The sequence below is a fragment of the Alligator sinensis genome, unplaced genomic scaffold (genome assembly GCF_000455745.1).
Source record: "Alligator sinensis unplaced genomic scaffold, ASM45574v1 scaffold1719_1, whole genome shotgun sequence".
Lineage (NCBI taxonomy): Eukaryota > Metazoa > Chordata > Crocodylia > Alligatoridae > Alligator > Alligator sinensis.
The window spans coordinates 944,220-954,505 of record NW_005842507.1 but is presented as its reverse complement, the minus strand read 5'-3'; the positions used below and the strand labels follow the sequence as shown (position 1 = coordinate 954,505).

The 10,286-nt window shown below is 47.9% G+C and overlaps 2 protein-coding genes across 2 annotated transcripts in view; one reads left to right on the top strand and one right to left on the bottom strand.

The window, feature by feature from the left end:
* The window catches only part of UBXN10 (UBX domain protein 10), a 6,029-nt gene extending 2,832 nt beyond the window's left edge, over positions 1 to 3,197 (bottom strand). Inside the window, 4 exon segments of the mRNA XM_025213159.1 lie at position 1; positions 3 to 383; positions 2,872 to 2,938; positions 3,120 to 3,197. The exon segment at position 1 is cut by the window's left edge and continues 2,832 nt beyond it. Of these exon segments, the coding sequence (XP_025068944.1) occupies position 1; positions 3 to 368 (367 nt within the window). The 5' untranslated portion in view covers positions 369 to 383; positions 2,872 to 2,938; positions 3,120 to 3,197.
* Positions 3,198 to 6,746: 3,549 nt separating this feature from the next.
* LOC102372245 (phospholipase A2, membrane associated-like) lies at positions 6,747 to 9,681 on the top strand. Its single transcript, XM_006031485.2, has 4 exons — positions 6,747 to 6,806; positions 6,957 to 7,101; positions 7,723 to 7,820; positions 9,329 to 9,681. Exons 1-4 carry the CDS (start codon positions 6,788 to 6,790, stop codon positions 9,472 to 9,474), a joined length of 408 nt encoding a protein of 135 aa, XP_006031547.1. The 5' UTR covers positions 6,747 to 6,787; the 3' UTR covers positions 9,475 to 9,681.
* The last annotated feature ends 605 nt before the right edge of the window (positions 9,682 to 10,286 follow it).

Sequence of the window (10,286 nt, the reverse complement as noted above, 5' to 3'; positions counted from 1 at the left end):
CTGCTGATGGAAGGAAGCACTCTGTACTTATTTAGGGAAGAGGAGGTCCTCAGAGGCACCTGTTGGAGGAGCTCTGGGATTTCATCAGGTGACACCTGGCCTGGTTGGTAGGATGGCTTTGTAGAAGATGCTCTCTGACTGCTTGCTGCTTCATAGGGAGCTGCTGGCTGAGGGGAGGATGGCACTCTGTAAGAACAGGCCTCCACACTATGGGAGTAGTTCAAACTTGATCTGGTACGTCCCTTGGCAGATTTCGGCCTGGTGACGTGCATATTGATGGTGTTTGACTGCCAAATGAAAGTTCCTGCAGTGCTTGAAGGGGTGTTGCATTCAGACGGTGCTATATTCAGACGTGCTGCTGTGGCCATTGCTTCTCAAGACACCTGTACACAGGGTGGCAGAGGGAAGGGAATAGTTATAGGAATCAGCAAAAAAGAAAACCCTTTAGAGCATTTAATTTCATGGGCATATCACATTGTCACACCACATCCTGTTTAATGTTACAGCAATGCATTTTGGCATGTGCTGATTCTCTGCATAAGAACGCAGCAACGATACTGTTCGGTAAGGTCAGGTATAGAGACAATGGAATATAGTCCCAGATGCTGGCTTCATACCTGGTCAAGATTCTATTGTGTGTGAACCATCCTTTTTAGGTCTGTAAATACAGCAAACACCTATTGTGTTGTAGATGCAAACAGAAGTGCCTCACCTCCAGAGGGATCCCAAAGGGTTTTACAAGCTACACACTTAAAACGTGATGCAGTTATATCTGTGCTGAAGGGCACAATAGCAGTGTGCGCCATAGCAGGGGGAGGAAAATGCTGATTAAAGACATCAGGGCAGTAAAAAAATGCCATAAGGTAGTCACACAAAGCCAACAGAACCTTGTTTTTTCATATCACACAAGGGAGGCCTACAAGTAGCATACACTCCATTCACCTGGATAAAAAGGATGACTGCATAAGTCAACTAAGATGCAAACTACAGCTTTGGGGGATCTTGACTCAAAAAACCATTTGGAAGAAAAGTTATAAATTTATCTATATGCCACACACTTTATGCCAGTGCTTACTGAGCACAGAAAATGCACCAGATGTTCCATAAAGGCCATGTGTGCTTATTGTTCTTCAAGGATTTAAAATAAGGGAAGTCATTATTTATGCTCATTGATGGGATGTGTTATTTATCCGTCTTACCAAAGCATGTGACAACCCCAACTGAGATCCAAACCCATTGCACTAGGCACCATGCAAACACACGTGAAGAGACAGTAACTGTACCAGACAGCTACTTATCTCAATAGACAGGATAGGAAGATCAGAACAAGTACTGTTACCCCTGCTTTACAGAGGGGAAGCTGAGCTGCAAAGAAACTAGAAGGGTTTCTCAACACTGCCCAAATCTGTGCAAGAGCCAAGGACTGAACCCACATCTCAAGAGTGCCTTAACCCACAAGCTATCCTCTTTAAAGGAGGAAATTCCCCCTACCTCATCTACATCAGTGGCAAAGCTTCACTGACTTCATGGTTTGTATTTAGTAATATTTTAAAATGTTTAATTCCTAATTAATGTCACTTCTTATTAAGGGGATTGCAAGGAAGAACAGAAAAAAGTGTGTGTACTAATCTGCATGTTCATAACAACAGCTTTCCCTGGTGTGACTCCAGCTCTAAAAAACTTACGACACAACCCAAAGTCCCAGTTCTTCAAACATAAGCTAAGGGGCACATCATGCCTTCTATCCTTAGTGGCTCCCAGTCGCATCAAGAGAGCGACTTCATGGGCGACTTTGTATAGTAGCAAGTGAGGCAACCACCACTGGGCCAACACGGGGCCTGAACCAGAAAACTTGAGACCAAACTTCAACTGAAGAGGTACATAATACACAGCCACCAGAGCATACGTATGCCTGCTGCTGCCTTTAGGAAGTGTTTCCAGGATCAAGCCCGAAATCACAGAAAGAAGAAAACAAAAAGGAGAGGAGTACAGGAGAAATGAATATTAAGCAAATAAAAGTAACGAGCCCTCTATTATATAGCTGATAAATCCTAGAAGTGGGCAAGAAAAGCGAAAACGAAACGGCACAAGGGCAGATTTCAGCAGCAGAAAGCAGGGAGAAAGGAGGTATTTGGAGGAAGACAGGTTGCATGCCCGGTGCATAAGACGGAGGATATTCACAAGAAATCTCCTAAGACTAAATTGCAAACCCGTCTGCGGAGGGACTTCCAAATCAGTTTTGCACTTGTCTCCTGAGGTTGCACAGGGTTTGAAAGCTCCTTTAAAACTGATCTAAAACCAGTTAGACAAACCATTCTTGTCCGTTTGAAAAAGGCTCGAGTGGAAATTATAAACAACGCACTTTATTCCAGCGTTAGGCACGAATCGAAGGTAGCAGCGATTCGTTGCTGGTTCTTCCCTGCAGCCGAACGTCTCCAGTTTGGGACTTTGAGGCGAAATCAGCTGCACTTTTACAAGTCTCTTCTTTTAAATCCTTGGAGCCGCTGTGGACGTCTCGGTACGCCGAAGCCTTCTTCGAGCGACGACTCAAAAGCTCGTCGGCTTTCTACGCGCGGCCGCACGGGCCTTTTGCTGAAGATCGTCGACCGGTCCGAGCCTTCGCCGCGCGGGGGTTCAATTTGCCCCGCCAACGGCCCCAAAGCCAACAGTGCTGACAGAAGACGAATGGGCCGTACGTGGGGGGTGACCCGGCAGCTCCGAGCCAGGATAACGTGGTTTGGCGGAGGAAGAAACAACCAGCTTTCTGTGGAGCCGGACTGGGAACCCCCCTGCCCGCCCCGAAACCAAGCGCCGGCGGCGTATGGTGGACATGGACGTGGACGTGCCCCCCGCCCCCGCCGTGTCACCCACCTTCATGCTCCGGCGCCTCCTCTCAAGCGCGCAGGACGGCCCTCCGCCTTCATCCACCGAACCGGCGCTGGAATAGACACAGACGCGCGTGGGCCTCCTGCTTAGGTCAATGGGGACCCGCCCGCGGGCCCTCACGGCAGGGGGCAAAGGCAACGACGCCCACTGGCTGCTTGGCCCACCGCGGGGTTCATCCCCACCGCGGACCCCGGCCCAGAGGCAGGATGAGGCTCCCGCTGCGTGAGGCTCACCTGCGCGCCCGCCCCGGGCCGCTCGTAAACAGCCCCGCGTTGCCGCGGCAACCAGCCCCGCCCGCCAGACACTTCCGCCACTGACCGGAAGGAAGGAGCCTGCGCCGCTCCGACCCTGAGTGCAGCGAGGTGGGGCGGGCTAGAGCGTCGCCCCCAGCACTATAGAGCAGGGGGTGGTTGGCTAGAGTGCCGACCCCAGCACTATAGAGTGGAGGGGGGTAGCCCCCAGCACTATGGAGTCTGGGGTGGCTGGCTAGAGTGTTGCCCCAGTCCTCCAGGGCATACATGCACAAGCACCATGGCCCCACGCCTGCCCTCTCTGAGCAGGATGGAGGCAGCACCCACTGGATCCCCTTGAGCGGCCCTCCTGCCCTGTCCTCTCAGTTGTCCCCCCGCCAAATCAGCCGTTGTGTTGCCAGTGGTGCCCTAATGGAGGCTCGCCTACATGTAGGTGCAGCAAAGGTCATGTCAGCGCAGCAGAAGTCACATCGGCGCCGCAAAGGTCATGTAGGCGCAGCAAAGGACATGTAGGCATCGCAAAGGTCATGTAGGCATCGCAAAGGTCATGTAGGCGCAGCAAAGGTCATGTAGGCGCAGCAAAAGGGTCATGTAGGCACCGCAAAGGTGTGAAACATGGGGCACTCTGGTGGCCTTGGCTCCTTCAGGCTCCCCTGCCACTACCACACAGGCACAAGTCAGGCTACGCAGGGAGTCTCCAATCATGGAGGTGTTTAAGACCTGGGTAGACAAAGCCTTGGCTGGGACGATGTAGCTGGGGCTGGTCCTGCATGGAGCAGGGGGCTGGACTAGATGTGACCTCCCAAGGTCCCTTCACACCTGAATTTTCTATGATCTCAATCTATGTCCTCAACCGCATGCAGGTCTCTGGGCGCTGACAGACGGTGGCGTTGTAGTGTGATGTGCGGGCTGTTGGATGAAGAAATGGAATCGCCGGTGACAGCCCAGTTTTCCACTTAAGGTCCAGCAGCCCCAGAAGCGTCTTCTGGCAACAGCCCTCGCTGTAAAAAAATGGGCGCTTGGGTCTGCGTCCTACCAGGCCGGGCCCGGGACACAGCAGTAGCGATGTTGCTGGTGTCCAACAGCTAGAAGCAGCAGCCCAGGCTGTGGGAAAGCCGCGGAGAATTTCGTCATCAGCTTGGGAGGATGTCAAGCTGCCTCTCCTGCCTGCCGGCTGCAGGGGATTCTCCGAGTGCTCTCTTAGATGCCGGTGAAGCTGTTCCACTTCACGTGGCCCAATTAAATATTCATTGAGATGGAGAGCGAGCGTGGCCCCATAACCTAGTTGTGAGGGCACCTGAGAGCACAGAGACCTGCCTTCAAGCCCTTGTTCCAATGCATACTTAATAGAAAATGCATTAGCTGTCATTGGAGTAGGGACTGGAGCATGGATATCCCCACCCTCCAGATGACTGGCCAAACCACTTGACTGTAGAGTTGTTCCTTCTCTGACTCGTGAATATTATTCCGTGCAAAGTGGAAACCTGGCTGGAGCATTCATATGGGAGACGCAGGTTCAAATCCTGGCCGTCTGAGAAGGGAACTGGTGCAAGCTTCCCGCAGCCTTGGTGTATGCTAACCACTGAGCTACTGCATCAAATGCTGGGCATGGACGCAGCCTCCTCTAGGCATGTCTTGTGGCAAAGGGAATGAAGGCACCGCACTTGAGCACACACGTCAGACTGAGGGGAGACAGGCCCCTAAATCCCAGAGGGGACAGGGTATTTCCGTTTGACTAGCTTAGCATCCTGGTCCCTTTCTCAGGTGACAGGAATTGCCCCCAGCCGACCTAGATGCCCAACTCAAGGCCCTAAATTCCACCAAGCCGTAATGCTACTAGAAGCTGCAGTGCCCAGCGTTGTGATGCTCTAGCACCTCTGCAGATGTAGCCCTGAATGAATAGAAAGGACCTAGTGCTGTGGCCCTTCTTGACCCTAAGCAAGGCTACCCATACAATTCAGTGGGAGTAAAATGCTAGTTAATCTGGATCAGGGTGTCAGCATAAGATTATGGTCTAATTCTCCTTTCACTTATGCCAGTTTTAGGTTGGTGTAATTCTGCTGTCTTCATTGGAGTTATTCATGATTAATATCAGTATCATGAAAAAAATCAAATGTATTAGCTTGGGCAAACCCCCTTAAGAGACCCTGAATTTGGAGACGTAAAGTTACTTGTCTGTCTCTTTAAAATGATTCATTTCTGATACATGCCAGCAAGTTGTCTAATCATTTAGCTTTCTTCTGGTTTGCATTGTTTGGTCTGTCAAGGGGACTCAAAGAGTTCCTTGTATATGCTTAAGGTTGTATCTTTTTACACTGTTCAACTACAAAGCACACCTGACTCATTAGGTTTTACACCTTTGCTGTCCAAAACCCATCTGTTCTGTATTGACATTTTGATATCTTTGAACTTCTTTCTCCTTTGTATACCTCTCCTGTTAACCAAATGCTTTCCCCACGAATAAATATAGATCACAGAATTAAAACCGGGCTGGTTATAAAAGAAACAAGACAGAGACCGTACATAATCAATAGCAGGGCTCTTGGCCCAGCGAACAGAAAAACATCAAAGGATCCCTACGCATTAAAAATATATGAGGGAATATTGCTTATCAGCAAATGAATTACACTGAACATATGTGTCAGATCAAAACATTGCAGAAGCCTAGACATGTTCAAAGTCAGCGATATCCTTCAAGCAAGTCTAAATAAATATTTTCTTTCCCTTCCCCAATGCTCAGATGTTTCAGTTGATATCTCTATTTGCTTGCTTGGTTGAAAGCATTTTTTATGAGTTTTCAGCGTAATAACAAACTTCCCCAAAATCATATTTAACGCCCAGGTTAAGGATTCAGTTCAGGTACAACTTTGAAGAGACAGTCTAGGTCTGTGTGTGGTCTGTCCTCAGGACTGACATGGCAATGAAAAGTCTCTTGCTAGTTGCTGTGTTCCTCATCTGCTGTAAGTACAGAAAACTCTTTTCTAAGGGAATGTAGAATGAGGCCATTAAGCTCCCAAATACTTGTAGCCCAGGGATTCACTTTATTCCACCCATGATATCTTTTTTTAAGACAAAATAATAACTATTTGTGTTAGAGCTCAAATTTATCATATTTTCTACATTTTAGGAGGTAAAGCCGCATGATTGTTCCCATTTTACAGATGTTGAAACTAAGGCAGAGGTTGTGGGGTTGATTTAAACAAATGCTGAGCACCCGTAACTGCAATTAAATTCAGCGGGAGCTGTGGGCACTCAATACTGACATGAGGCCCATACGGCAGAGCTAGTGTCAACCTTCATGGCTCTCCAGTCTATACTCATGCCTCTGGAAAATTCCCAGAGAGGGGCAAAGCTTTTGCTCAAAATTGTCATGAAGAACTTAATGGCTTGTAGAGTTATTACAATAAATATCCAGGGAAAGTAGTAAATTCCCTTTCACAGCCAATTCTTGAGTTCAGGGTTTTCTGTTTCCCCTGCAACCATCGATAACATCACATTTCCTGGACCATCGCAGCTACAACACTACTCCAGCCCTATCACATGCACTTAAAACAGAGCACCAAGCTGTTTATTTTATATGCTATCAACAACAGCTACTAGGAGAGTCTTGAACTCATGTCCTGGGAGAAAAGTGAAGAGAAAACAGATGGATGAAGCTTGTGTTTGTTGGTAATTAAACACACCTTGTGCTGCTGCTTGGGGGCAATTTTTAAACTTGATAATTTCTCTGTAATTCTGTTTTGAACATCAGCCTCAATCCTTTCCAGGGACTGTTTCCCCTTGCTGCTGAATTTACTATTCCCCTTTGTTCTTTTGAAGATGTGGTTCTGGCGCATGGGGATGCCAGCCAATTTGAGGAAATGATCAAAGCCACAACTGGGAAAAATGCCTTACTTTCCTATAATGGGTATGGATGTTTCTGTGGACTAGGTGGAAAGGGAACTCCAGTGGATGCTACTGATAGGTGAGTAGTACCAGGAGCACCATCATTTTAAGTGGCTACAGACAACATATAGTCAACATGAGATGACTATCACATACCTAGTGTCAGGAAGGTATGCAGATTATTTTGTAATGGTCCATTATTATCTAGTGCGGGCTGCAGTCTGCAAGTCCTGGTAATTCACAGTCCTATTCAAGCACACAAATGTAACTCTGTCTTTAGCAAAATGGATGCTTTCCTGGCAGTCTGGGAAAGTCCACCAGAAAAGGATTGGTCTTGATGGGAGTTAAGGCGTGTATTTGTGTAAAACCCTTTATATGTTCATCATTATAAGTATAAGATGGCACTGAATAAAGGTTTGCTCTGCTAATAGCAAGCATCTCAGCATATTTGGGTATGCAGGTATCTGGGTAGGAAGGCATGTGAATTATGGTTGTCTTGGGAGTTAATGTTGCCTTAACAGGCAAAGCACAGTTCCTTAAAATAAGTTTCTACCCCAGTCAGGGGGAGCAGGGGCCAGATGAATGGGAGTTTGCACAGGTAAGGAGAGTCCAATATAGGCGTTCTCTTCTGTGTATAATCCAGGGGGGATTCTCAGCCCTTGTAACCAGGGCCTGACTGCAATGTGGGTTCTCCCTCAAGGTGCTGCTATGCCCATGACTGCTGCTACAGGAGGGCTAAGCAAAGGGGGTGTAAAAACCCTGTAACTACTTCGTATAATCACAGAATCATCACCTGCCGTGAGTATTTTTCTCTTCCATAGACCAATTGTACTGCAGTTTCTTTGACTGGATCAAAGCCAGGAAGGTCCAAAAGTGGGGAAATTATTCCAAGGGCTAGACTAAATGTAGTCCAACTTACAGCATGCAGTCAATGTGGGCTCCAGCATTGCCCACCTGCTTTTTAATAGACAATCAAACTTACAGGATCTTGGCAATTAATGGCTGATCGTTTCTGGCCAGTTCAGAGCTCAATGCAAGCTGCGTGCATGGCAGGCACTAATTTAACACCGGTCCTTGACCTACATGGAAAAGGAAAGCCAGCTGGCTACGTAGGGATGCTGTTGCTCAAACCATCCTGGCCTCTAGTATTGCCAGAGGGTCCCCCTTTTCCCCCAGACTCATTGATAATTGGGTATAGGTGCTATCCCAAATTCAAGAACCAATCATTATCTGTCTCTCCATCTGTCTGTCCCACTGATATATATACCTGGCAACAGATATATAATATAAAGAGCTAAGCTGACTGATAGGTACACATAGTTATACACACAAGTGCATATGCTGTTTTGTAGAAACGACGAATGTGTTCACCAGGAAATCTGAGACTCAGTTTTGGCCTCTTGTATCTCTTTTTCTTGCTACTCTTGCTTGACAGTTAAGAGCAAGCGAGAGTCCAGAGCTACATTATCGTGGGGGCAGGATGTTGTGATGCATCTGGAGTTCAGTTACATGGGCTGTGCAGCTGACTAGCAAAAGCAGCAAGTGGACTGTAGGGGGGATTGTATTGCAAAAGGAACAAGACAGATGCTGCTTAATAAAGTGACACTACATGCTGCCAACTCCATGATAGACAGATCCTCAGATTAGATTAGATGTAGATGTCCACCAGCCATCCACAACTATTGCAGTGTCAAGCTACCGCTCCACTAGGAGTCAGCTTTGCTCCATACATTTACATCTCAATGCTTTATTGCACAGCAAACTTATTTGCTGAATATTAAATCGTCACTGTCTACATGTGCATGGCAATTAGGGCACAGTAGACTAATTTATTGCGCTGCTGGCTAGTCCCGGCAGATACAAGTGGTATCCAGCAGCACAGTAAATTACTGTGCTTAAACACACATGTAGACAGTGACATTGGGATTAGTCTACTCAGATTGAGCTGGAGTATATATTCATTCGTACTATTTGCACGTGTAGACACACCCAATGAGCAGAATCAGTTCACCACTCCAAGTGATTTGCTCCACCTGTGTCAGAGAGGAGTGGTTCCCAATCCCTAAACTGCTAGGACTGGGATTAGCAGGGATCTCCACCCAGCTGGGTTGCCTGTGCCCCTACGGCTCTGTACCACAAGGTACATTTGTGGCAGCTGATCCACAGATCTGAATCCTCTGCGGGAACACTTGCTAGTCAGTGTATGCTGGAAGCCTGACTCTGGTCACAGACCTGCACAGTGACAGAGGTGATGATGGCCATGTGAGCAGAGCTGCTAAAGATCATGATGTGTCTGTTTCTTCTAGTCGATGCCTCCAACTCCTGCAAAAGAGAATTTTGCGATTGTGACCGGGCGGCTGCCTTATGCTTCAAGCGCACTCTGAGCACTTACAAGGGGTCCTACCTCTTCTATCCAAGTAAGAAGTGCGGAGGAAAGAAACTCACCTGCTGAGGAGGAGTAGGAGACAGGCTGCTTTGTAGCTGGTGATTGGTTTTGTTAATTTCTAAGGGAGAAATTTAAACAAGGAAGACCTGAGTCTGGACCCAGCAAAGGATTCTCTTTGGAGCCATCCTTTCAGCCCAGACCAGGAGCCTTCCCTGGGAATCATGTCTAATATAGCCCCTCTTGTAGTCGGATATCACCAATATGCATAACTCACCCTCCCTGGAGGGGCACAAGCTTTTGTTTCTCAGCTTTTCCTGCCTTTCCTACTTGTTTTGGCTTCCTGTTGGGATAAAAATAAAGGGATTGCAGCTGAAAGCCCTTCAGTGTTTCCCGGAAGACTGAAAAATACACCAGTCTCCTCTCTCTCTTTAGTACGAGTAACCAACCGAAGTAGAAAGTTGGGAGTGGATGCGCTGCTGGTCGCATGCCGACTCTCTGTGGCTCAGGCCCTCCACTTCTCTGACATCCAGGCCAAGGGACGGAGAAGAGGGAGATCAAGAGGAAGCATGTGGAGGGTTGGATACAGAAATTGAAACTCCCATGATACAGGGAAGCCCTTTTGCTCTGCATAGGAGCCAGAGCCACAACATTCAGATCTGTATATAAGGTTCACTGCACTCACCACTGAAATACCTCCATCTCTGCATCGAGACCCCTCACCTATGTAAATGCTCACACCGCCACTGTATCTTCTCTCCCCAGTAAGAATCTGGTCAGGAGTCTGCCAGGAGGGCATTCCCGCATGCAGACAGACACACTGCCAGGGTCTCGGGGCATGGCCGTAGAGGCTCCCACACACAGGGGCAGTGCTGGAGTGG

Excerpts from the sequence above, each read along its gene's own strand:
- LOC102372245 (XM_006031485.2), top strand. Across the intron at positions 7,102-7,722 it reads CCAGTGGATGCTACTGATAG|GTGCTGCTATGCCCATGACT; the intron begins GTGAGTAGTACC and ends TTCTCCCTCAAG. Across the intron at positions 7,821-9,328 it reads TCACAGAATCATCACCTGCC|TCGATGCCTCCAACTCCTGC; the intron begins GTGAGTATTTTT and ends TGTTTCTTCTAG.